At 37.1% G+C, this 27,680-nt stretch overlaps 1 protein-coding gene across 1 annotated transcript; it reads left to right on the top strand.

The window, feature by feature from the left end:
* Positions 1–1,655: 1,655 nt before the first annotated feature.
* Positions 1,656–20,677, top strand: LOC110102834 (transmembrane 9 superfamily member 3). The gene is made up of 7 exons (XM_020831318.2): positions 1,656–1,873; positions 4,462–4,502; positions 4,643–5,228; positions 17,510–17,647; positions 18,589–18,745; positions 18,888–19,372; positions 20,118–20,677. Exons 1-7 carry the CDS (start codon positions 1,716–1,718, stop codon positions 20,335–20,337), a joined length of 1,785 nt encoding a protein of 594 aa, XP_020686977.1. The 5' UTR covers positions 1,656–1,715; the 3' UTR covers positions 20,338–20,677.
* Positions 20,678–27,680: the final 7,003 nt, after the last annotated feature.

The raw sequence follows: 27,680 nt of genomic DNA, 5'->3' as shown, positions 1-27,680 counted from the left end.
GCCGGGTCGGGTCCTGGTTCGGTTTTTCGACCCGTTTCTCTACTCGAGTCGGGTTAGGGTTGACCCGTTTTCCACCCGGGTCAGTTCGAGTTCGACCCGAACCCGACCTGTGACTCGAAATTGACACCCCTAGTTGAGAGTATAAAATATTACCTCCTCGGGGTCCAATGGAGACCCGGTGGCGGCAATAGAGTCGACAATGGATTTGATGGTGAGCAGGTATTGCGACATAGACTGATTTTTCATAGAAAGATGATGAAGCTCGTTGCGCAGCTGAATGGTGCGAGAGCGAGTATTGGACTGGAGTCGGCGATTGATCGTTTCCCAGATCTCAATGCAGTGGTCCAGAGATAAAACGTAGGGAAGGATACTTGGTGAGATCACATAATAGAGGGCTGCTGCACGATTTTGATCCAGGAGATTCCAAGTTTGATATGAGATTTCATTTGCGGAAGTGGGATGAAGCGGAGAAGGATAGGTGCAGCTGCCGTCAAGAAAGCCTTCAAACCCGTTGGCCTTGAAGAGCTTGAAAACCTGTGAACGCCGTAGAGGAAAGTTTTCGGCTGTGAGGGTGAGGGAGATGACGCCTTTGATATGACTCATAAAGAATTTGAGTTGTTGGCGATATTTGGATGTGGTTTGATTTTCTGGATTGTTGCCGGAGTTCGAGCAGGAGACAGACGTGGTGGCGGCAGGGGAGGAGGAGGAAGTTGCCATTGTTGATGGCGAGAGGAGCGTGAGCGGAAGGGATGCAACTTAGATTAGTTGGTTCCTGCTCTGATACCATGAAAGCTTCAGCCATGGTAGAACCGAAACAAGAATGAAAGATAAGCAAGAAGATATAAACAGAAGGAGTAATTCTATATTCATGATAACAGAGGTACAGTGCTATATAAATAGCTGAGCTAGACATGAAGAGACCAATTACAATATTACATGTGGAAAGTGAAGGTATTTACATATATATGGCTATGTCTAATAAGCAACACTAATGATAACAATAACGCCATTGTCTACAATCCTCAACATTGACATTAATGCATTATTTAGTTGCCAGAAAATGCATCATTTGTAATAAAAAAATAATATTGATGAAATTATTTTAATTATATTAGATTTCATAATTTTTCTCTTTTCAAAATTTTCACATAATATATCTAATATTTTTTATGAGTTTAACTTATCTTTTTTATGTCTAAAATTTAATATAAAATTTTTAATTAAAATTTCTTATTAAAAATTGTTTTAAAAAATAATAAAAAAACAGTTTTAAATCAAGCCTAATTTTTTTTATCATTTTAAATATCGAGACGAATTGAAGCGGATCTGAATCCCTTTGCCCTTTTACGAAGCATTCTTCAATTTTTTTATTCCCAATTAACCAAATTACAATTTCAAGATTCTAAAATTATATTGAACGCTATGTTGTAGTAAACGAAGGCCCACGGCCCGAAAAGTCTACCGGCCTACAGTTATCAAGAAAACCGGTCGAATGGCTCATCGGATCGGTCGCACCAACCGGACCGAGCGGCCTCCTGGTTTTCGTCAACTTTCAATTTGGCTCCTTTCAGCGCTTCGGTTCCATTTCGCGGTCCGGCGGGTCGAACTGCATCTTATTAATAATCTCCCGTATTTGCCGTCTCGTGCCTCTCTCTCCACATATTTTATTCTTCTCAGACGAGAGAGAGAGAGACAGAGAGAAGTGACGGAGAGAGATGGAACGGAGGACGGTCGTCCCGGCTTTGGCGACGGTGTCGTTGCTTCTTTGTTTTGGGATCATCGGAGTCGTGGCTGACGCTTCCAATCATCGTTATAAGCCCGAAGAGACGGTTCCTCTTTACGCCAACAAGGTCGGGCCCTTCCATAACCCTAGGTATGATCTGAATGGATCTCGTTTCTATTGGCACTTTTGATTGAGTGGAGCTGCACTTGTTGTCAGATCCACTGCTGATTCTCCTCGATCTGATGGATTCTTTGGATTTTGATAACTTGGCAAAGATTTGCAGAATTATGGATTTTATTGGATTTTCTATTAATCCATATATGGTTTCTGTATTTTTTTCTTGCTTATGATGATTGATGCATGCTGGAGTCTTTTAATTTTTGTAAGCATTATATATATTTTTTCATTTTTGTAGATTTCGAGAATAAATCAATTAGAGGTCCAAACACATTACATATAGACAAAACCCTAACATAAGTTTCCTTTAAAATAAAGATAAGTTGAGATCATTCGTGTGGAAAACATGATCAACTGCCAAACTGACAAAACACCCTAAATAAGTGAATATGCAGTTGCTTAAGATCTATGTGGTATACATGTACAACAACAACATCATGCCTTTATCCCACTAGGTGGGGTCGGCTACACCAATCTTTTTTTCTCTATTGTGTTCTAATTAGAGTCAAACTTTCATTTAAATCTAATAAAAAAAGGTAATTTCTAATACTTTCTAACCAAGTCTTTTTAGGTCTATCTCTAGCTTGCTTAAGATAAGCCGGATCTAATACATCTACTCTCTTCTAGTCATTGGAAGACTGACTTTTTATGTGACCAAACCATCTAAGGAAACTATCTCTAGTCTTATCTGTCAATGGAGATACTCCAAGCTTGTCATGCATTTACTCATTTCATATTCCATCTCTAAGTGTGAAACCACTCATCCACCTTAGCATCATCATCTCCGCAATACTTAACTTAATTTTATGCTTTATTTTTACCACCACCTAGAATTTTCCCTTAAGTTTGAGTGGTAATTTTCTATCACAAAACATGCCCGATGCATTCTTCCACTTTAATTACCCAACTTGAATTCTACTAATAATATCCCCATTTATTTCACCATCGCTCTAAGCAATAGACATGAGATATCTAAAATGTGCACTCTTTTCAATGACTTGATAACCCAATGTCATCCATCCACTAGTTCTACTATTGCTAAAACTACACTCCATTTATTTGGTTTTATATCCAATCAAATGAAAACTTTTAGAATATGAGGTTGACCTCCATAGTTCAAGTTTTCTTTCGACTCCTCGTTAGTCTTATTCACAAGAAGAATATCTTCAGCAGAATGCATACACCAGGGTATATCTTCTTGCAAGTGTCTAGTAAGAACATCGATGCCTAAAGCAAAAATATATTGCTTTAAAGATGTTCCTTGATTTAATCCAACTGAAATAGGAAATACTTGGTCAAGCCACTTGTGTTTTAGTAGACACGTACGATATAAAAATATAATGGTTTAAGATGATTAAACTAGGTTGAATAAGGGAATTAACCAATTTATCTGATGAAACTTTAGGAGATTTATCTCATTGCATTGATGTCCCTCTTAAAATGATCATCCCCTTTATAACTCATTGTTGTCAGAGGTCGCTGTTGGAACCATGTGGTTGTTAAACAGTGAGGGCAGGATAAGAGAAGGGAAAATGAAGGGAATGATGACAAAGATATGTTAGCTGATTCACAGTCCACTAGGGTGATGATCACTGATTGTGTACTTTTTGATGGAAGCAGCAATGACCTTGTCTGACAGTTGCAATAATTGAAAAGAACCAGAAAATGCTTGACAATAAGTGTGAAAGGCTCTCTGATTGGTAGGTGCATTAGATGATATTGTTGGAATCAAGCTCTAGATTTTTAAACCTTGACTGAAAATTGCGCCGACAATGTTGGGTAGATTATCCCAGTCCACCCCCTTTCTTTTCCCTTATGAATGGGATGGCCTGTTGCCCAACCCAAGAAAAAAAGATCCAAGAAAATTTTTTTTGTGTTCTTGCTGTAAAGTAAAAACATCCAAGCGATAACTTCTCACTCTAGATTATGTGATGCCCCAAATTATCTGTTCGCTTCAAATCAAATGTATTAATTATTGTTGTTCCATATAACTTACTGGATACTGATAGTTGATTTCTAATTGTTTAAACTATTTATTTTAAATTCTAGTATGGAATATTTCAATAGCAAGGCCTTGGTGCATCTCACTCCTCACCCCAGTACCTGTGCAGCCACACATAGCAATCTGTGATATAGTTTGTTTTGAACTGGTTTAGAGGTCCACATACTTTCTATGATATTGCAATTTTGGTTCATACCATAAATTTAGATTTCTCAGTTTTGCAGGTTGACTTTATTTGGAGAATGTGCTTCTAAGTGTGTTGTTTTACATGAGACAGAATGGAAGATTTGATGTCTAGCCTTTTGTAACTGTTAAATCACTATAACAATGGAAAGAAGATGAATGCATGCATCTTCATATTATAGAAAGTTTTTATGGATGTTTGTATTAGATTCTCTTGGTTGTGCTTGTACTGTGTATCAGTTGATAAGCTAATTGCCAAAATCTCAATAATGGACATTCTGTGTTTTTCATATTCCGTGGTTTGTGGAATCATGATATATTTTTTGTGATTCTTGTTGGATGTTCATATTTATCTGACCTTTTTTTCATTTTCTAGTGAGACGTATCGCTATTTTGATCTCCCCTTCTGTTCCCCAGGTGAGCTTTGTTGTATCTTGTTTATCCATTTTTGTTCATCTATTTCCTTTACTTTTTTGTTGGAACTTTATTAACTCCCCACCCATTTTTTCATGATTCATAGATCTTGCTTATTGTTTCAAATATAAAATATTTTGCAGCACCTGTGAAAGATAAATTAGAAGCTCTTGGTGAAGTCCTGAATGGTGATCGCTTGGTTGATGCTCCATACAAGCTGGACTTCCGGGTTGATTATGATTCAAAATCAGCATGCAAAAAGCAACTTACGAAAGAAGAAGTTGCCAAATTCAGGAGTGCAGTAGAGAAGGATTATTACTTCCAAATGTACTTTGACGATCTTCCAATTTGGGGATTCATTGGGAAGGTTGAGAAGGAAGGCAAGTCTGACCCAAGCGAGTACAAGTACTTCCTTTACAGGCATATTCTTTTTGAAGTTCTCCACAATAATGACCGTGTCATTGAGATCAATGTTCACACGGATGTCAATTCAATGGTTGACATTACTGAGGATAAAGACATAGAGGTTGATTTCATGTACTCGGTAAAGTGGAAAGAAACAGAAACACCTTTTGAGAAGAGGATGGAGAAGTACTCTCAGTCTTCTTCGCTCCCTCATCATTTGGAGATTCACTGGTTCTCCATAATAAACTCATGTGTTACAGTTCTTCTTCTAACTGGATTCCTTGCAACCATCCTAATGAGGGTCCTAAAGAATGATTTTGTTAAGTAAGCGTTTTCCTTAACCAGTGAACTTGCTACTTGTCTTATTTCGTGCATTTATCTAATAACTCCATTTTAGTTTACACTGTGTATGCTTTCCTTAAGAAAACTTTGAGCGAATTTATCATTCCATAATTAATAAGCTACTCTTTAGTCTATTGACGGAGTAGGTTTATTTGATTGTACCTCATTTATTAGTTAACAAGGCCACAATACGCTTGTTGCAAAGGTTATCCTGAAAAACTAGTTTTTGGACATAAAGTTACCGGACAAATTTTACTAATAATGATTTTTTCTTATCAAGCTTTCTCAACCTATTTTGCTGGTTATTTCTGGATACTTCAAATGTTTGGTGTCTCATTTGAAACATTTAATGATTTCAAAATTTGCAAAGAACGTTATAATATTCCTAATTAGGTTTCTTTTATCATCATTTTGTTTAACTTTTTACGTTGTTTATTTTGCTGCTACCATTTATTTACGTTTGTTTAAAGTATTTGAATGATAAGAAAGAGATGCAGAAGGACCCAATTACCCAAAGGATTGAATATGATACTAAATATTGCAACATCTATCTGCATTTATGTTTACTACCACTCATTATTGAAATAGGTTTTTTTTTTTTTAAATGATTTTGGTATAGTTTCTGTTTTTGTTAACATAACATCAATCCTAGACCTTTTAACTGCCTAATTGCTTGCGAATAAATTGTGGAGTTATGCGCCTTTCATTTTTTTTAACTGCCTAATAGCTTGCAACTAAATTTTCCCAGCAGAAAAATTCAAAATTTTCTACAAAAATCATATAGTAAATTTAATATGCTGCGTACCTGTCTCCTTTGTGCTGGGCTACAATATTCTACATAACTGTAGAGATAATGTTTCATTATTCATTGCTGATTACATGAAATGATTTTACCAAATGGGGATGCAGTTTTTGCACTGTATTTAACAGATTTCTCCTTTTAGGAAATGGCAGTATTGTTGTTTGATGCGTTGTTGAACTTGGCATGTTTTTTTTTTTTGTTTCAAAAGATGACAAAGACCACCACCAAACTGAAATCACTTCATCTGAATTATGTATCACTACTTGTGAGGTGTGACATCAATTATAGCTATTAACTTTGAATGAAGTTCATGGCTGTCAAGTGCAAGTTGCATGTGAGAACTCAACAGTTCGTTAAAATCCAAATTAACTCGTAAATATTGAAGTGTGTAAAACAAAAAGTTCGAAGGTTGTACTTGGCTGTGAAGTGCTAATTGCACTCAGTTCATTTAAGTTCAAATCTCATAACTAAATACTGAAATAATAGGTATTTGGTGCATGACAATATCTGCGACCCTTTCTAATATAAGAAAAATGCTGATTGATAAATTGGAACTAATATGCTATACAATTTTAGATATAAAAAAAATTCTGTTATTAAAAGAATGGATTATGGCGAGTTAAGTAACTTGAATATAAACATATGGGACTTTGATGGCTATACAATAATTAAGATAAGGAATGATTTGAATTTTGTGTGTATTTCACTGAGGACCTTATGCCCTAATTTATGCATCAGGTTTCTACGTTACTCTAATTAATTTCTACTTATGAAACTATTAATTATATAGTGATTATATGACAAAATTCCTTGGACAGATTATGCCTATATTTAACCGTGCTTTTCTTATCCGCATCTATGGAAATAAAGGAAGATGTTCTACAAGTTGCAAACATTCACTTCTTTTGAATCCTGAGAGCGATTTCTGTCCTTTGTATGCCCTCAGATTGCCACTCTGTCTACAAGGAAGATGTTCTACAAAAGTATTCGGTCATCCTAGATCCTTTACTTCAAATTTTTTTGGACGCTTGATCTGTCACCTTGCTTAATTTTTTTTGAATCATCTTATATTATAATCATATTATTGATAGGAATCCCATCGCTAGCAAGAAATAATGATATTATGAGCTAATTTTATTGATATCGGCACAACAAACCAAGATACATGTTAATATACTATTTGAGAGGTAGATCGGCTCTCCACAAACCCTAGACACTGCTATGAACAACTCCAAAGAAAATTATTGGAAAACACAATCCTATAATAAAAAAAAAACTAATTAATCCTAAATAAACATTCCTAATTCTCTCTCTAAATCTGAATTCAAATCAGCCATCTTGTAAAGTATTTCAAATGTAGGAGTTTTACAAAAATTGGTGTTTGGTTAAAATACAAAATAATGCAAAGTATGTATAATAAATGGAATGTAAAGTGAAATAGTTCATTTTGAATGTAGACCAAATTCCTTTGATTTTGAGTGAAAATCGTTTACACCACGAACTTGTTTGACAGCCACCAGCTGCAGGACACCGCTGACTGCCTTCCTCTGCTCTCCACTATCGTCGCTACCTATCACCATCAGCGACCATCACCGCCGGCCACTGCCGCTGCCCCACCACCGATTGCTCTCCGTCATCACCTGCTTTCACCATTTAAGACTTTACTCTATATTCATTACTTCGAACCTAACCAAAAAATCATTCACTTACATTTACTTTATATTCATCCAAACTACTCCAAAATATTCCTTTTACACTGCATTTGTTTTACATTGCATTCATTTTTCAGCCAACCAAACATCTCCTAAATAAACCTTCCTAATTCTCTCCCAAATTTGAATTTAAATCAATCTTCTTTTCCTAAATAAACCTTCTAAATTCCTTCCAAATTTTAGTTTTATGTAGTAAGTAATTACCCTCTCTCCTTGCTTGTTGCCTACACTAGTGGGTCTCACAGGGCTCTTCTACCCACAAGCTAGACTAGGCCCCTTTGGTGGGGCCTAGTTGATTGGCTGGACTGGCTTAGCCCGTCTATTAATATTTCCCTCCCAAAGAGCCACATTGTTCTCAAGGTGGAACGATGAAAAATTTAGTTGAATCATCTGGTACGATTCCCATGTTACTTCATAGTCGGATAGATTCTTCCACTCGATTAACACTTCTCTAGCTCCTCTGGTTGTCGAGTGAACTCCTCTCACTTTGATTGGCTAAAAAATCACCTCCATTTCTTCTGTCATGGTCATCGACAACATCGCTGATTGACTGTGTTCATCAATAACTTTCCTCAGTTATTACACATGGAATAGTTTGTGTATGGTGGAAGGAGGTAACTACAAACGAATTAGGGGTTGAATCTTCAAGTACGCCATGACACCAATCCTCTCAACAATCTCATATGGCCCATAACACTGTGGAGATTTTTTTTCATTTCTTCTTTGAGCTAAGGTCTTCTGTCTGTAGGGTTGAATCTTCAAGTACACCTTATCACCTACCTCAAACTGCACATTCCTATTATGCCCGTCAGCCTGTTTCTTTATAATTTATTGTGCCATCGGTAGGTGCCCATTTAGCTTTCCCAATATCCTATACTGTTCATCCCGCTACTATTTCACTGATGAAATTGGAGTGCTCTTAGTCTCGTAGTATACTAGGTGATGAGGGTCTTTGTCATAAAGGATTTGAAGGGTGTGGTATATGCTGCACTATGAGAGGATTTATTGCACCTGTACTCAATCCAAGGTAACCACTTCACCTAGGTCTTTGGTGTTTCGGAAACAAAACATCTCAAATAAGTCTCTACTATCCTATTCACCACCTTAATCTGCCCATTAGTTATTGGATGTTATGCTGTAGTTCTCGTCAAAATGATCACCTGCATCCTGAATAGCTCTCTCCAGAAGTGGTTGAGGAACACCTTATCTCTATTTGACACTATGGACTTCTAAATTCCATGTAGGCGGACCACCTCTCGAATAAATGCTGCTGCCACTGAAATTGTCGTTTATTGGTGTTGCAGGGAAATGAAGCGACGAGCATATTTCATCAGCCTATCCACTATTACCAAAATCATCGAAAACTCCGGTTTTGGCATACCTTTTATGAAATTTATGATTATCTCTTCCCACCTTCTCAGGCAGAGCTAGAGGGTGCATAAGTCCTTGAACCATTGCCATATATTTGTGCCTTTGACATATATTGCACCTGGCCACCATCTCCTCCACCTCTTTCTGCATTTCAACCCAATACAATTCTGCTACCAGCTTACGATTGGTCATTTATACCCCCGTGTTACCTCTTATGACACTACTATGAAACTCCCGCAACAAGTGGGGTATATATGACGATGTCTTTAGTATCACCATTTATCCATGGTATAAAGTCTCTGATCGACTAAGGTATAGCTTGGATAACTATCCTTGTTCCCCAATAAATCTCTCATGATTTTCTCTAATCCTTCATCTTGCTGACTTTTACTTTTCAATGCCTCACGATCCACAACTAAGGGAACAGATAGTGCCATCATATGAGGCTTCTCCATAAACCTAGATAACCCATATACGTCCTTTTTTTCTATCCTTGATCGATACTGGATCTTGAAATCATAACCCTGTAGTTTCAAAAGCCGCCTATAATGCTCCTTCGTTACCATCCTTTGCTCTGGAAGAAACTTTAAGCTTCTTTGATTAGTCCTGACATTGAAGTGTCGCCATAACAGGTAGGGTCCCCACTTTTGAATGACCAGTACAATCTCTATCAGCTCTCTCCCGTAGTCTGACTTAAGCCTTGCCTTGGTAGTCAATACCTGACTGAAATAAGCCACTAGTCTCTGGTCCTGCATAACTACAGCCCTACCTCATACCCCAAAGCATCCGTATCCACCATAAAAGGCTAGATGAAGTTGGGCAGGGCTAGCACTAGCCCACTGGACATCACATTCTTTAAATCGGAGGTCTTAGTAGCTGCTTCGCCCCAATTGAAATTATCCTTCTTTAGCTGTTTGGTCAAAGGCTAGGCTATTGAACTGTATCCCTTCATGAACTTTCTGTAGTAGCCTATATGCCTAAAGAACCCTCTCAACTCCCTCGATCTCTTGGGTATTAGCCACATCAGTATGGCCTTGATTTTGCTTTGGTCAGCTGCTACTCCTTGTGATACCACGTGCCCTAAATGCTCCACTATAGGCTAGGCGAATGAGCACTTCTTTAGATTGGTAAACAAGTAGTGGTCTAGGTGCTGCAAAGTGGATAACACTATCATAAGTGTTCTAGGTGCTCCTCCTCAGTCTGGCTGTAAATCAAAATATCATCAAAGAAGATTGATAGAAACCTCCACAGATATGACTAGAATGCCTTGCTCATCAGGGACTGGAAAGTAGCTGCAGCATTAGTGAGGAAAAAAGGCACGACTAAAAACTCATGGTGTCCCTTATGAGTCCTAACTGCCGTCTTGCAAACATCTTCGAGCCTCATTTGGATATGATGGTACCCTGACTTTAGAACAATTTCGAGAAAAGTATTGTTCTATAAAGCTCATCCAATAACTCGTCAATCACTTGAATGAAAATCATGTCTGGTGCTTCTATCTTCTCCCCATCATCTTCTTCTTCTAAACTCTGCAGCTCCACCAAAAATCTTATTCCTTCACTCTGGATTGCCCTCACCATATTTTTGAGTGGAACCATAGTTCTGGACAGGCTAGGACCCCCTCTAATAATTAATCTCCTCCCCTCAACCTTGAACTCCATTGTTAAAATCTTCCAATCAATCTTGTTCTTTCCCAACTTCTGTAGCCACGTCATTCCTAGTACCACATATATGCTCCCCAAATCTAATGGAGAAAAGTCTTTCAATATTTGAACCTCTAGAAGGATTAGAATCACCCCTTTTAAAAATTCTTCTACTTCTATCTACTTTTCCTGTTCTAAGCATAACCCTAAAACTTCCCCATGTCAACTAAATTCAATCCCAACAGATCCAGCATCCTGTTAGAAATGAAGTTGTGTTAGCTCTAGTATCCACCAGTACTACCACCTCTTGATGCCCGGTCTTCCCTTTAACCTTCATGGTGTGGCTCGATGTGCATCGGACCACTAAGTTAAGAGATACCTCTACAACATCTAAGTGTAGTCAATCATCTTCCTCTTATACTTCCTCGTCTGTAGCATCTTCCTCATCTCAGACTGTTAGTTCCTGTAATGAATTAGGGGTGTAAGTAAGTTGAGTTGACTCGTGAGCCAGCTCGAACTCGACTCAATAACGAGCTCGCGACCCGAGCTTATCGAGCTTCGAGCTCGAGCTAATGAGACTCGGCTCGTTGGCTCGTGAGCTCAGCTCGTTCATTCTAATATTAAAAAAATGAAAACTAATATTATTTAAAAAAAATATTATTTCCTGCCATAAAAAATACATAATGTTAATTTTATTTAATGTAATTAATGAAAATTGCTGACAACAGCTGTTGCTTTTTTTTTTTTTGTGAAAGGCAGAAAGCTGACAGATATTGTTGTTTTTTTAACTCATTAGTTTTTTTTTCTCCTCTCTTCTCCACAAGAAATTTTTTTTTTTAAATCTTTAATGCTCAACCTTGAAGTCCAATGGCGAGCTTGATGCAAATGATGCGGACGAAAAGGAGGCAGACAATTCGCTCGATCGAAGGCGACCCTGATGAGGACATCGAAGATCAACGGCTACGATCGTGTTTATTTATTTTGATGTATTTGATTTGTTATTTGTACTTTTCCCTTTCTACCCTCACTTGAGGGCTTTGTCTTATGTTTTCCCTAGGGGCAATTGTGTCTTTTATTTTCCTTCATCTATTTGGCTATTTAAGCCTTCCCCTTCTTCTTGGAAAGGGATGATGAATTATTGATAATGAAAAGTTTATGTTCTTGTTGATCTTTTAGTGAGTTCATGTTGATCTCTTAGCGAGTTCATGAGAGGAGAAGCCCGAGGAGGGTGATTTGCAATACCCGTCAATCGTGGTGGATTCCAAGGTTCGCGGTTCTCTTATCTTACTTTTTCTTTTATTTTTTTTTTCCTTGCATCGAATTCCCCTCCTTCGGATTCACCACCTCCGATCACCTCATCCAGCCCCTTGCCGCCACCACCCGCCCTCCTCCCCTCCAAACCGAGCCGTCCACCTCTCCTTAGCCCACCTGCCGGCCACCTTTGGCTACCCAAGCCGCCGGCATCACCCACCCCCACGGCCGGCCCTCCCCAACCCCGCCGCCCATCACCTTGCCGCGGCCACCTTGTCCCCACCAGTAATGGTGGCCACTTCCCTCTGTACACTAACCCAAAATTGGTCCCATTGATTTTGGAGATACTCTAAAATTTGAAATTCAAATTTTGAATTTAAAATAACTTCCAAATTTGTTCAAGCTATATTTGGAAGGTAGCTCCCCAATTCCTCCACCCATTCAAACCTCCATGTCTCCAAAATCTGATTTCAATTTCACCATAACACCCTTCCTAATTTAGCCCATTAATTTAGGAAGAGATTTAAAATTCAAATTCAAATAATTGAATTTGAATTCTCGCTTAATTGCTCCTCCCCTAATTTAGGAGAGGTTATCAAAACTCGACTCGACTTATTTACACCCCTAAATGAATAGTCCTTACTAGGGCTGTCAAAATAAGGTCACGGGCCGGGTTCGAGTCCAACCTGAAACTAACCCGACACTATTCGACCCGAACTAAACCCGACCCATTTTGGCAAACGGGTCGGTTTTCGGAACCCGAACCTGACCTGCTTCGGGTCCGGGTCAACCCGAACTTGACCAGCTTCATGTATTTTTACTAAATTGTTTTACTTAATTTGATTTATTTAAACCTAAATCAAATTAATGTAAGATTTACTTCAATCAATTTAAAATAAATCAAGCTTAATTTAATTTGGGCAATAATGTTTATTATTTTTTAAAAATATCATTTACTTATTTCATAACAATCTTTTAAAACTCTCCTAAATCATTTACTTATTTCATATATTGATTTCGGACTTCCGAGTCAACCCGAACCTGACCCGATTTTACAAACGGGTTGAATTCTCTAACCCGAACCCGAAATTTTTGAGTCAGGTTCGGGTCAAGTTTTCGAGACGTTTCGGGTCGGGTCAAATATTGACACCCCTAGTCCTTACAAAGATGGCCTAGAGCGAACTTCTCATTACACCTAAAGAATAAACCCTTAGCCCTCTTCTCCTGAATTTTTGACTCAGTCAACCTCTTGAAGTTCTCCCTGGTTGTACTCCACGACCTTTATTCCTCGAGGCTTCCTTCAGAATAGGAACTGTTTGCACCTTTGGTGCTAGAAATATTGTGATTGTGTGGTAGGAGACTCCTGAACTGCTGCTATGACTACTCCTCTCCAAGGAATTCTTATCCTGTATTTGCTGGGCTAACTCCATAGCCTCCCCTAAGTGACGTGGTCTCAATACTCGAACACTTACTCGAATATCAGGCTTGAGCCCCTTCATAAAGTTCCCCTCTAGGACAATCTCTGACGACCTTCCCAATCAGCTTGAGAAGTAATCGAACTTCTCCTAGTACTCCACTGTCCCCTCTTGCACCAGAGCAAATAACTGTTCATAAAAGTCTCCTTCTCGATTGGTTTAAAAATGTTTTAGTAGGCAATATATGAACTCCCTCCATGATTGGATCAGAGCTAGTAAGACTCTCCACTGGTATCAGGACAAAGCCTTCCCCTCCAAACATAGAGCGGCTATGGCGAGTTTCTCATCTTCTCCCTAAAGAACCAACATTTTCAGCGACTGCTCCAATTGCTTTTTCCTCCTCTAATGTTGTGGGTGTTGTGATCCCTCCATGTTTCCCTTTCCTCAAAATATGCTCTCCGATCTTCACCATCCCAATTTCTTTGCTCATTCCCCTTCTTGGAAGTGGCTCAACAAAAAATAAGGTAATAGATAAGCATGTAGTACAAACTGGATAATTTGTTCACATTTTTCGACAAAATATAGCTAATCTTGATTATAACTTGAACAGAGATGTTCCGTAGAATGAAGGGTTGGCAATAAGATTCATAGGTTGAAACTCAGCTCTACTATTACTTCAGTTGTAAATTAATTGATGCAATTAAGTCGATTCATCATCAAATAAAACCCTCACAACTAGAGTTCTATCTCAATGTCATGACTCAGAAATACTTTTGAGTCAATTTCAAGCCAAGGGTGGCTTGCTAAGATCTAATTTTGAGCAGGCTCTAATAGAAAACAAATATAGACATAATCTATTGCTTATGGGTTTGAAATAAGACATTGGCCAAATGGCTGCTATACAGATATTTATAAAAAGAGCAGAGGACCATTCCTCCATTCTAGTTCTTATTTTTATTTTTCTCGCTATATTACATAAAACATTTCCTCCACTTAACTTTTCAAAATATTGTTTTGATTTATATAAAAAAAATAGTATATGAACTGAGTCGAGAGCAGCTGTTATTTTATGTGTGAGTATGATTTTTTTTTTTTAAATTTCATCCAACATAACAAAAGAATGAGATCAATACAAAAGTAAGTGGAGCTTTCATTTTACTCATTGCCTATTTCTCCACCTACAACAATAACAACAACAATAACATCAAGCCTATGTCCCACTATGTGGGGTTGACTACATGAATTCTTTTTCTCCATTGTGTCTTGTTAAGAGTCAAATTCTTATTTTAATCTAATAAAGAAAGGCCATTTCTAATATTTTTTAACCATGTATTTTTAGGACCACCTCTACCTTTCTTAGCATAACCAAAATCTAATACATCTACTCTCCTAACCGGGTCATTAGAAGGCCGTTGTTATAAGTGACCAAACCATCTAAGGTGACTCTCACTAATCTTATCTTCCACTGGAGGCTGGAGCTACTCTAACCTTTTCACGTGTATGCTCATTTCATATCCTGTCTCTAAGAGTAATGTCACTCACTAGCTGAGCATCCTCATCTCTACAATACTTAACTTAATATTATGCTTCTCTTTTAATGGCCAACATTATGTAGATTTGTACATAGACAGTGAAGGATAAAAAATACACTTATTAGATCAGTTGATAAAATGGACTCTAGAGGATATGAAGTAGAATAGGTACACGGTTACATGGATAGAAATTGTTTAAAAATAATATTTGAAGTATGTTTTTCAACGCCGTAGAAAGCACTCAATAGGAAGTAATAGAAAATGAGGATTCATAAAATTGGCCTCAAATAATTTTGATAAAACTTCTAATGATGATCATATATAAGGAGAAAATAAACTAAGCATAACATAAATTGTGTCATACTTTCAATGAGACTATTATTGATTACTAAGAGTAAAAATTGCATGTGGTCTTCTAAAAATTAGGACTGCAAACGAGCCGAGCTGAGCCAAGATGATGCGTGTTCATGTTTGAGCTCGTTTATTATCAAATTGTTCAAGCTCGATTCAAGCTTTTCTATTTATGTTTCAGTTTGATTCATTTAAAATGATAGATGTTCATATTTGGTTTATGTTCGATTCATGTTTGGTTCATTTCATGCTTATCAAGCTCTAAATGCGCCTTATTGATTTATTAATGATCTTTACTTTCTAGATGCTCATTAGTTTAACAAATGAGACTTATTGAGCCTACTAACAAACAATTACCATAGTGCTTGTTCGTAAATATATCTAGCAGGTGTTTTTAGCTATCAAAGGGTTATGTTCATGCATATATCTAGTGAGTATTTTAGAGCTACTGAATGAGGTTATTCACGAACAAAGAGCTCAGAAAGTAATTCTTCTTATAAACAAGTTTGTTCATGAATATTTTAAACAAATAATCCAATAAACATGAAAAAATTCCTCTTATTCATGAATAAATTTAGTTTAATGAAAAAATATAATATAAAAATTAAATTATTTTTTTATAAAAAACCTTTTATTATAATAAAACTAAAAATTATGTAAAAATAAATTTAAGCCAATCTTAAGAAATGTATTTATTCCAAACAAAAATGAATCGAGCTTCATATTGAGCTTATTTAGGGTCTTTAAACGATGTTTTTTATGAAAATAAACAAGTTCAACATATAACTATTCAAGCTTGTTTATTTAACCATCAACTATTAAAAAATATTTAAGTTTGTTTCATTACTTAATCATACGATCCTAACGAGCTATAATCGAGTCGAACCGCGAGTAGCTTGTCAAATGTGCGGTTCATTTGTAGCACTATCCAAAACCATCCTAACTACCACCTATTTCCTTGTTGCATCAACCTAGTAGAAAATATGGACCCTCGTATTGTTATATACTTTCCATTGCCTTGACGCATGCAGTTGATGTATTGCAAACTGCAGCAACGAACAGGATATTAACCATTGTGCTGTGTTAACTGTTCTATCTGGTGATATTAGTTTCCTCGGACCATTTTGCCATATAGTGAATGGCCTATCTGGGTCTCTATGATGACAAATTATCTCCATTGATTTGTGTTTTGCTACCGGTATTTGAGGATAATCTAGCTAATCTCCTTTATCATTGTCAACTCAATAGACTTATTCCTAGGAAATCACTCTCTTCATCCATATGTGATGACTTCATGGGATTCTTATTTTATATTCAGTCAGTTTCTTTGCTTTCTTAGGACATTTTTTTTTCTAACTGGTGAAAAAAATACCTGCATCTCTTTGAACAATAGATGCTATTCAATAGTAACTTTTTTATTAGGTCTGGGTTCTTTTTCATACTGTTAAGGATCTCTTTTCTTTGAGTTTTTTCCTTTAAATGTGAAATTAGCTTTCGGGGTATATGTATGTATATGATAAATAAATAAAGAAATATTAAATCAAAACTCAGCTGTAAGCAGTTCCAGATTTGCATTTTTAGTCTCACGCGATGCTGTGGATGCTTGTCAAATCCGGTAGATACATTTCTATTTATATGAATTTGGATTTTGTTAGCATTATGTCAAAATGCAGTCATGCACAATTTGAAAATAAAGACAGAAAAGAGAAGTTAAATGAGAATGAAAGGGAATAGATATTGCGATACGCCAATAGAAGTGTAATGATTTTAAATAATGCAGAATTTGATGGCAGTAATGTAGAACAATCCGCACTTTGTTAAACACATTAGTAAGAAACTATGAATCATAGTCGTGCTTTTAATAGCTTTGTGCATCGGAAGCAAAGTGCACACACTTGCTTCTTAATATAGCATCGATTAGAGTGAAGCACAGGTGATGCAGTGTTTTTGCTTTCGCTTTAAAGCTTTCTGTCTCCAATGCTTAAACATCACTGCTCTTGGCCCCACCCCCCCAGTTTGTTTTTGCTGATCCTTTACAATCAATATACTGAATTAAAATACGGACTTAGTTTGTAAGATTATTAACGTGTGATAATTTATCCTCATGTTTGTTTCGTATCTGCAAATACATTTTTATTTCACCTGAATTGCAGCTGCTCTTATCATTATTATGTTTTTTATATTAGGTATGCTCATGATGAGGAGACAGGTGATGACCAAGAAGAAACTGGGTGGAAATATGTTCATGGTGATGTCTTTAGGTTCCCTATGTACAAGTCTTTTCTTGCTGCCTGTCTTGGTTCTGGAACACAGTTATTTGCTCTGTAAGTCTTCATCATAAGATCTTGTTCAATTGTAATTGTAATTTTTCTAGGACTGCAACATGATTGAAACTTGGAACTTTCTTCATAATCGGTTGTGTTTAAGTGACCAGAAATCAATTCAATTCATTTCTAACCTACTTGAACTCATTATATATGTATTTTACACAGGCCATTAAATTACTCCCCCCTCCCCACCTAGGACTGCAACATGATTGAAACTTGAAACTTACTTCATAATCGCTCGAGTTTAAGGCTTCGTTTGGGATGACTTTTTTACTGCTTCTTAAAGTAGTTTTTTAGTAAAAAAATTTAATTTTTATACTAGAGAGAGTCGCCTTAGATGGTTTGGTCACATAAAAAGGCGGCCTTCCGACGATCCAGTTAGGAGAGTAGAGGTATTAGATTTGACTTGTGTTAAGAAAGGTAGGGGTAGACCTAAAAAGACTTGGTTAGAAAATATTAGGAATGACCTTTCTTTATTAGATTTAAACGAGAATTTGGCTTTTAATAGGACACAATGGAGAAAAAGGATTCATGTAGCCGACCCCACGTAGTGGGATAAAGGCTTGATGTTGTTGTTGTTGTTGTTGTTGTTGTTGTTACTAGAAAGCTGTTTTAAGAAGCAGGAAGAAAGCCATCTCAAACAAGCTTTAAGTGGCTGAAATCAATTCAATTTATTTCAAGCCTACTAAATATGCTCACATGAACAAATTATATCGAGCTAACCTCTCTCTCTCTCTCTCTCACACACACACACACACATATATATATATACACACACACACACAAACACATACACGCCTGTGCACATATATGTAGCTTCTTTTGTGCTTGTTCCTAATCCTTTCCTAAATTAGATTATTTGTAAAGAAAGAATTTCCAGCTATGGCAATTTCATTCTAATTCAGCTAGTATTTTCTTTTTCATGGCATGCCTTCCAGTACAACCTTCGTATTTATCCTAGCCCTGGTGGGGGTATTCTACCCTTACAATCGAGGAGCACTTTTTACTGCATTGGTGGTTATATATGCACTAACTTCAGGTATTGCTGGTTATGTTGCCACTTCTTTCTACTGTCAGCTGGAAGGAACAAACTGGGTACGGTTATTATGTACTTGCATCTCTACCTAACTATTGTTGTCTACCCATTTATGGATTGAACACACATAATATTTTGAAAGTTCGCATCGGTTAATGTAAAGAGAAGTTTTAGTACTAACTTGTCTCTTATCGTTTGCAGGTGAGGAATCTGCTTTTGACTGGATTTCTTTTTTGTGGGCCTCTATTCTTGACATTCAGCTTCCTGAATACTGTAGCTATTGCATATAATGCTACTGCTGCGCTACCATTTGGTACCATTGTTGTTATTTTTCTCATTTGGGCATTAGTAACGTCTCCTCTTCTTGTTTTGGGTGGGATTGCTGGTAAAAACAGCAAAGCAGAGTTCCAAGCTCCTTGCCGAACTACCAAATATCCTAGAGAAATTCCACAGCTTCCTTGGTATAGAGGAGCTTTACCACAGATGGCAATGGCTGGTTTTCTTCCTTTTAGCGCCATCTACATCGAGCTTTACTACATCTTTGCCAGTGTGTGGGGCCACAGGATTTATACCATTTATAGTATTCTCTTTGTGGTTTTCATAATTCTTCTCATTGTCACAGCATTTATTACCGTGGCAATGACCTACTTTCAGCTTGCTGCTGAAGACCATGAATGGTGGTGGAGGTAGGCTAAGCTATAAACTATCCATTCATGCAAATAAATTATCTCATTTTTAATTATATTTATAATATGTGTGCTTCAACCTGATAGGAAATACTTGAGTTTACAAGTAACCTAAGGGTAATACTTGAGTTCGCAAGCAAACCTATCACCAATTGGTGAAAAATTGCGAGAATAGCACAAAATCTGGGAGAAATCAGCACAAACGATAGATTGCAATATGAAAATCAAAGTCAAACAAGCACGGAAACAAGATACAAGTGATCCTCAATTAGAGAGAATGATCGTCTCTCCCAAATCTCTAGATGAGATAGTCGAAGGAACCCCAAGTGAAATAAAATCAAGCATAACCTCACCCTAAAACATCTCATGCTCTTTAATACATAAACTTTCCTAATCTAATTTCCCTCCCAACCCTAGCCGCCCCCTCGTTTTCAATTTTGAATTCAATTGGACTAGTGGGGCTCACTATTGTGGGCGGCATGAAGAAAGGGAGGTGGCATTTGTCCACCTCCTGTAGACCTGAGCCGGCCCAAAGGCCGGCTGGGTCGGTTCAGATTGAACCAGCCTAACACAACCCTCTTTACTTGCATATTCACATTTTTTATGAAAAAATTTAGGTTGGGTTATACCATTCTTTAAGTCTTAGCAATCCCTGATTTGTTTTTCTTAAACAATTGAATCATGTTCCTCTTATAGCTAGAATCCCACAATATTCTGATTCTATGTTGGTGTTGATTGGATGCAGGGCATTCCTTTGCGGAGGATCTACTGGTCTGTTCATATATGCGTATTGCTTTTACTACTACCATGCTCGGTCTGACATGTCTGGATTCATGCAAACATCTTTCTTCTTTGGCTATATGGCCTGCATCTGCTATGGCTTCTTCCTCATGCTTGGTACCATAGGTTTCCGAGCCTCGCTGTTATTTGTTCGTCATATATACCGGTCCATCAAGTGTGAGTAGCTCTCCCAAACCCTCCACTGACTGAACGAAAACGCAGCTTAATCCTCTCTTCATCATCTACAAAGTTTGATGGGTTATTTTGTTCACGAGTTCTACGATCCCTCTTCGTGTTTTATTGCTCATGTTTTATTCTATGGGAGGGTGGCAAAATATGCGGCGGTCACGGAAGCGCTTTCTGGAGGTATTTACTGCCATCGCTTTTAAAACTGTTAGTTGTTTGTTTGTATTGAACTCCTGTACTGTTATTTTATTAGTTCATACGAATTTTTCTTGTAAACGAATACTGTTGCACTTTGAACCTCTTTTTTTGTTATAAAAAAGCAGCATTTCGTTCATGGCACTTCATTGCTTCGTCTACTTCCATTTTTTTTCCTTCTGTATTTATAACTATTTATTTGATTTTAAGTTGACGATAATGCTCAGCTTAGGCGCTGTTAGTGGTGCAAACGAGTCGAGTTGAGCTCGAGCCAGGGGATGTTCGAGTCGAGCTCGACTGCCAAACACCGAGCTCGGACTCGAGTCGAGCTCAAAATCCAAGCTCGAGTTCGACTCGTCTCGTCGCGTCCGCTGTTGTCTCGAAGTCGGAGGTCCGTCGTCATCGAGTCATCGTGGAGATCCGCAGTAGAGCTCAATCTGAGCTTGTCATCGTGCCCTCCCTCTAGCTCGAAATCGTTCCGAGCTCATCTGTCGCAGTCACGAGCTCGTACATCATTTTGGATTTCCCGCCTTGTCGCCTCCGCGAGCTGCTTGTCGAGCCGACGACTTGAGTTTGAGTTATGTTCGAGCTCGAGCTCGATGAACCGTCGAGCTCGAAATCGTGTTTGAGATCGACTCGCGATCTCGATAAGCTGGACTCATCGAGCCTTTTACCGAGTCAAATCCGAGTCAGCTTGACTCGGTTGCACCCCTAGGCACCATTATCTGTGAGTAGAGCTCGGCTTACAAGAATACTGATGTTATGTCCAAATGAAGAGAAATTCAGTGGCAATTGATTCCGAGTTTTTCGGCCTCTTTTCAATTATTGTGCCGCATAAAAAATCATAATGTGGTCTTCGATGGGGAGCCAAAAATTGTTAAGAATCTGGTAATTGGTTGAGTCGGTGAGTGAATCTTCATTTATAAGTATGAAAGTAGAATTTTTAGGGTTACCCATGAAAGATCAAGAGGAAAGAGAACGAGGAACGAATCTCTATGAGCCTAAGCTTAATCAGCACTCAACAGCAACAAACCCAATCAAAGTATATTGATTTCTCTTTTAAGAAGACTTGTCGATCAAGGAGCTCTTGCTTTAGCTAGATTTTGGATTTATCTTAACCTCTTGGATATCTAGAAAATGAACTGGGAAGTGAAAACAATCCGTTGTGTGCTAAAAAATTTCCTCTTTGCGTTAGATAGCAAATAGCTACAAACTTTAGAAGTTGCTTTTGGCACAATCAAATAAGTAAAGAAAAAAGAGGCAAAAAGGCTAAAAGAATAGAATTGAAGTTTTGTAGTCCTCTACGGATGAATTACTTAGTGCTAAGTTGATGAGTATAATTAAACATCTTTAATTGCACAAGCTATGAAATGCTTGCCTTGCTTTTCCGACAAACAAACTGGCAAATTGCTATGTTGAACTTGTTGAGAGAGATAACAAGGAGAAAATCTTGTATGGAATGCTTTGATATTTAAGTGTTGTCGAGATGAGGATGCTCAGTGGGATGAGTAGCTTTATTCTTGAAGATAATATGAAATGAGTATATATGTGAAAAGGTTGGAGTAGCTCCAGTGACAAATAAGATTAAAAAGAGTCGCCTTTGATGATTTGATCATTTAAAATATTATTCTTCTGGTGATCCGATTAGGAGAGAAGATATATTAGATTTGACCTATATTAAGAAAGGTAGAGGTGGATCTAAAAAGATTGGCTAGCAAGTATTAGAAATGACATTTTTAAATATATTTAAACGAGAATTTGACTCTTAACATGACAACAAGAAAAAAAAAAATTCATGTAGCTGATCCAATATAGTGTGATAAAAGCTTGATGATGATGTCATTATTGTTCTATTTAGAACAATATAATCCAAAACAATTTATATCATTAAACAATTATGAAATGAATCATATTTTATCTCTACATAACTTCTCTTACAAAATTTTATATGTCGACTTGCATTTCTTCCTTGAATATTTTAGTCTTTTATGAGGGTATATTATATTTTGATAGAATAATAGTTATATAATTAAGATCAATAGTCCACTTCACTGTTAATCAGCCAAAACCTTGTTAAGTGGATATATATTATATTTCTATTTACAAAATCAGCCAAGACAAAATTATAGCTTGTTTGTCATGTGATGTTCTTTATACATAATACTACTTAGTATATATCAATAAAGCCGATATTAAATATTAAAATATAGTAATGCAAAATGAATGATATACAAATGATTTTATTTATTTGTTATATTTGACTTATTGATTCTTTTTAGAAAGTCTTCATCATGGGTTTAATGGCTTTTCAAAGGGTCTTCAATAGATTCTTAGATTTCTTGTTGAAATATCTCATAAAATTAAAAAAATCAAGGTAGAGTCAGTCAATTAATATTAGAAAAAACCAAATCTTATTGCGTTCTAGAAAGCTCATATCGAATCCCGGAGCAAAGAAAAGCCAGCCAGCCTCTCTCAAAGCTTTTAGCTTTTTTTTTTTCCTTGGGTTTTAGCTAACCATCCATCACATGTTTACCTTTTTTTTTTTTCCCATTAAAAATTCCAAAGCCTTTTTGGGACGACTTTCTTATTATTTTGTAAAGCTACTTTTTAGTACAATTTTTTTTTAAAGCAAGAAAAAATAGTAGTCTAAGGTTTCGTTTGGGACGGCTTTCTTACTGTTTTTTAATACAAAATTTTTAAATTTTTAATTAAAAAGTTGCTTTAAGAAGCAATAAGAAAGCCGTCCCAAACGAAGCCTAAAGCTATCCCAAACAAAGCCTTAGATTTAATCTAAGACGCCTTTTGAATTTTTATTACATCCGGTGTCCTGACGTAGCTCTACGTTCGGACGCCAATAACATGTCGCCACGTGTTCCTACTCTTTACCGCGCGGCCCGACAACCTGACTCAGATCGGAACCCGGTATTGCTATGTTTGTGTATTGCTAGGTATTGTTAGATATTGCTTGGTATTGCTAGGTATTGCTTGACAATAACGAGAAATACCGCTCTATCAAGATCAATACCTAGCAATAGCGAGCAATACTTAGGAATACCTAACAATACCTAGCAATATCGGGGTATTGCTCGGTATTGCTATGTATTGGTCTTAATAGAATGATATTTCTCGTTACCGGGCAATATCGAGCAATACCGAGCAATATCCCGGTCTGCACAAATCAGCCAATACATAGCAATACCAGGTCTGTGTCCGGGTCGAGTCGTCGGGCCGCGCGGTAAAGAGTAGGAGCACGTGGCACCATTTTACTAGCGTCCGAATATAGAGCTACGTATGGACATCGGATGTAATAAAAATTCCTTAGTTTTTTAGTGCTTTGATTTTCATATCACAACCATAAATTTTAATTGACCACTGTTTTTTATTGCTTTTAAGAAAATTTTGTACTAAAAAATTACTTATGTAATAACTTCAAAAATTATTTTTTCTTTAAAATACTATCATTAAATTTTAATGTTTTAAATTAAAAGATAACCCCCTGACCAAAGATTGTAATAACAAGATCCTAAAAATTGATTGGAAATTACAATGCACGCTGATCATATTCCTCTTGTCTTCACATCACTTTGCACCTAAACCCTAAATTAAATTAATCAAATTTTTAGGCCCATTTAATGATTATGGATTTAAGTAACGATCTGAGTACATTATTATTATGTTTGAGCACTAAACATAAAAGATTAGATGAATTTTAAGAGCATTTTTGTTGTTTGCTATGGTTCTAATGCATCCTTAGACCTTGCAAGTTATTTGGCTAAATTTTTAGATTTCAAATAACGCTCAAATTATGAAGGAGAATTTGAGCCTCAATTTGTGTGTATATTTGTGGTTGAAACATTAATCCAAAGTTTTGAGTGAGCCAAGATGAGGTAGTGGGAAGCATAGTCCAACTCTTCTTAATGTAAAGTGGGTGTAAGTATATCAAATGTAGAGATTTTGATAATACCGATGTTTGATTTAAAGTAAAAAAAAATAATAATAAAATACAATTTTGGTTCATTTGGAATTCATCATCTTATTCATTTTTTATGTATTTAAAATTCTTCGGATTTGAGCGATTTTCAAAAAACATCAAAAATTCATCGCTATTGTCATTATCGTTGCCGACACCAGCCCCCACTGTCACCGACTGCCCCCATAACTGTCGAACACCCCAATTGCAGCCAACATCAACCACCCTCACCGCTATCACCGGCCACACACCTTTGCCGGCCACCCGTTGCTGCCAGCTACCTACCACCACCGGCCACCTCACCTATCTTTAGCCACCACTATCACTGACCATTGGCTACCCCACCACCTTAGCCAATGACCCCCCGCCTTCGACTGTCATCGTCGTCACTGCCCCTGCCATTGACTACCATCACCACTAACCGCCACTCTCTTTAGAATTTGAATTTGTATTCATTTTATTTCAAGCCAAATAAAAAAGAATGAATCTCATACATTCTTTTATATTCATCCAAATAACCACAAAATATTCCTTTTATTTATGCTAACTGTGTCTTAAAATGTAGTATAATTGTAACTATTAATTAATTGAGATGATTTGACATTATTAAATTAAAGTTCAAATGATCTCAAAAGGGGTGCTCCTCCTGAGCGCATCTAAAATTTTCAGAAATTAGCTAAAGGGTCTAACAAATTTCAATTTTCAAATACCTACAATCAGAACAAGCTTCATGTCAAAATATTTCAAATGAGCCCAAAATTCTGTGAGCCACTGAAAACACATTCCCCCACCATCTCCTCCATCCATACAACCAATCTATGAGCCTATGGAGACCATATGCATCGTCTTATCTTTAACACCATCATCTTGCATTATCCAATGCTAGCTATCGATCAACATTGTCACATTTTAGCTTCGTTTGGGACGACTTTCCTACGACATGCTTCTTAAAGCAGCATTTAAGTACAAAATTTTTAATTTTTTTACTAAAATATTGCTTTAGAAATAGTAAGAAAGCCATCTCAAATGAAGTATTCATCTTCAACACTCAACTTCTAATGTCTATATTCACTAGAGGTGTAACTGAGTCGAGCCGACTCCTGAGCCGGCTTGGACTCGACTCGTTAAAAAGCTCGATGAGTCTAGCTTATTGGTTCGAACATGGTTTCAAACTCGAGCTCGAACAGGTCTCTGCTCGGCTCGTCAGCTCGTCTAGACCCTAAAAATAACTTCTTAGCATAAAAATAACATATTTATACTAAAAAAATTAGTTTAGAAAACAGAAGTTGAAATTTGTATACTTCTAAGATCATTAAACTAGAATGGCAGATAGTATAGTAGTATACCATTCATGTCTTGATATGTTGAACATTTTTCTCTTGGAATTTTCTGTAGCGTTTCATATATGCAAGCAAAAGATATGAAACCAATTTAATTTTAGAACAGAAAGTGAGCAATTATATTTGTCCTTCACTTACCAACTCCTTCAAACAAAGTAATTAAAGCTAAAGTACTGGCTCTTAATTAAGCAACATGGCCTACTACTGTAGCAATAGCAGTAATTAATTAACCAACAGCTTAATACATTAATTTGCAAGACAAGGTTATATTTTGAGACACCTTTCTTACTATCTTATTTTTCAGCATTTTTTTTTGGAACGGGGGCATCTACCTGTTGCCACACTGGTAGAGGTGACGTTTGGTGGAGTAAATAATCCCTCGGCGGGCCTAGCGGCAACCAGCCTCACAGGTGACGGACCACACACTTATTTTCTCCCCACTTAAAGAGTCGCATCGCTTGAGAGATGAATTGATCTTGGGTTGGGGGTTCCCAACTAGGGGTGTCAATATTTGACACGACACGTAAACCCGACCCGTTTGAAAAACGAGTAAGGTTCGGGTTCCAGGATTCGAACCATTTGAAAAATGGGTCGGGTTCGGGTTGACCCAACAGGTTGCCAGGTCAACCCAGAAACCCGTTTAGAATGAGCAGCCCGAGGCTGCTTGCACCTACCCAGACTACCCGCGTCTGCCCGCCTGGCAGCCAAGGTTGCCTGCGCCCTGCCCGAGGCTGCCCACGCCGCGCAGCTGCTGCTAGAGCCCATCCGCGCGCCAGCCTAAGCGCCCACGTCCGCCCACCTTCCCGGTTGCCCGAGAGCTCGCATCCCGCATGCGCTCGTGTCGGGTCGGGTCAACCCGGCAACCTGACGGGTCGGGTCCGGGTCCCAGTCCAAGTCTGAGTTTCTGACCCGTTTACCTACCTGGGTTGGGTTAGGGTCGACCCAATTGAACCCAGATAAGTTCTGGGTTCGACCCAAATCCGACCCAAAATCCGGTTTTGACACCCCTATTCCCAACCACGCCCACCAACCCTGATAAGCCCAATGGGGTTGCTTTTTTAGATTTCAATCATAATTTTTGTTTAATAATTATTTTTTTGGTGCTTTCAAAACAATTTATACTATGAAATTACTTTCTTGAACAACTTACAAAAAAACATTTTCTTTATAGCAGTTTTATAAAGCAATAAGAAAGTTATTCCAAGTGAAACTTAAGTTGAAGAAAAAGCTGTGGGAGCCATTAATAGATAGCTCACGTGGATAGCGGTGATTAAGCTCTCTCTAATCTTTCATTTAAATAGCAACATCTTATATGGTGATCATATAATAGCGCTGTAAAATTCGTGTTTCTTTTAGTTTTATAATTGTATGTTCTCTTTCATAGCTATTCTTTTTTATCTTTAATGTCATTTGTATAGGCATGATAATATTTCATTAGTGTGCATGTTAAGTGTTAATAATGAGAAGTTAAGGAAATTATATAAATATAAGAAAAAATAGATTTTAAATAATTAAAGATTAATAACAAAACATATTTTTAACATTGCTTAATACTTACATTATAATTACAAAAGTTGATCTTCTTTGAAAAGTAATGATTAGGGAGGGCTTAAAAGAGAAAATTTCATTATGTTATAGTAGTAATTAAATCTACTTACAATCTAAAAATTTAAGTTTATAGGAGAACATATCATTTAATATTTTTATATCAATATATATTTAAATTATTTAATATTCTCATCCATCTTAAAAATTAGTACTTTTCAACCATCTTAATAAGCCACATTTTGCAAAGTTTTATCAAGATGTATCAATAAATGATATGATCCAACAACCT

Source organism: Dendrobium catenatum, unplaced genomic scaffold (genome assembly GCF_001605985.2).
Source record: "Dendrobium catenatum unplaced genomic scaffold, ASM160598v2 fragScaff_scaffold_920, whole genome shotgun sequence".
NCBI lineage: Eukaryota > Viridiplantae > Streptophyta > Magnoliopsida > Asparagales > Orchidaceae > Dendrobium > Dendrobium catenatum.
The sequence above is the reverse complement of the archived record's forward strand: the minus strand, read 5'-3'. Positions and strand labels throughout refer to the sequence as shown.

What these genes read in the sequence shown, in the direction of transcription:
- LOC110102834 (XM_020831318.2), top strand. Translation starts at nt 1,716, where the DNA reads ATGGAACGGAGGACGGTCGTCCCGGCTTTGGCGACGGTGTCGTTGCTT. An exon ending in GGGCCCTTCCATAACCCTAG is followed by an intron (nt 1,874 to 4,461) that starts GTATGATCTGAA and finishes TTCATTTTCTAG; the next exon opens with TGAGACGTATCGCTATTTTG. An exon ending in AGCTGGAAGGAACAAACTGG is followed by an intron (nt 18,746 to 18,887) that starts GTACGGTTATTA and finishes TATCGTTTGCAG; the next exon opens with GTGAGGAATCTGCTTTTGAC.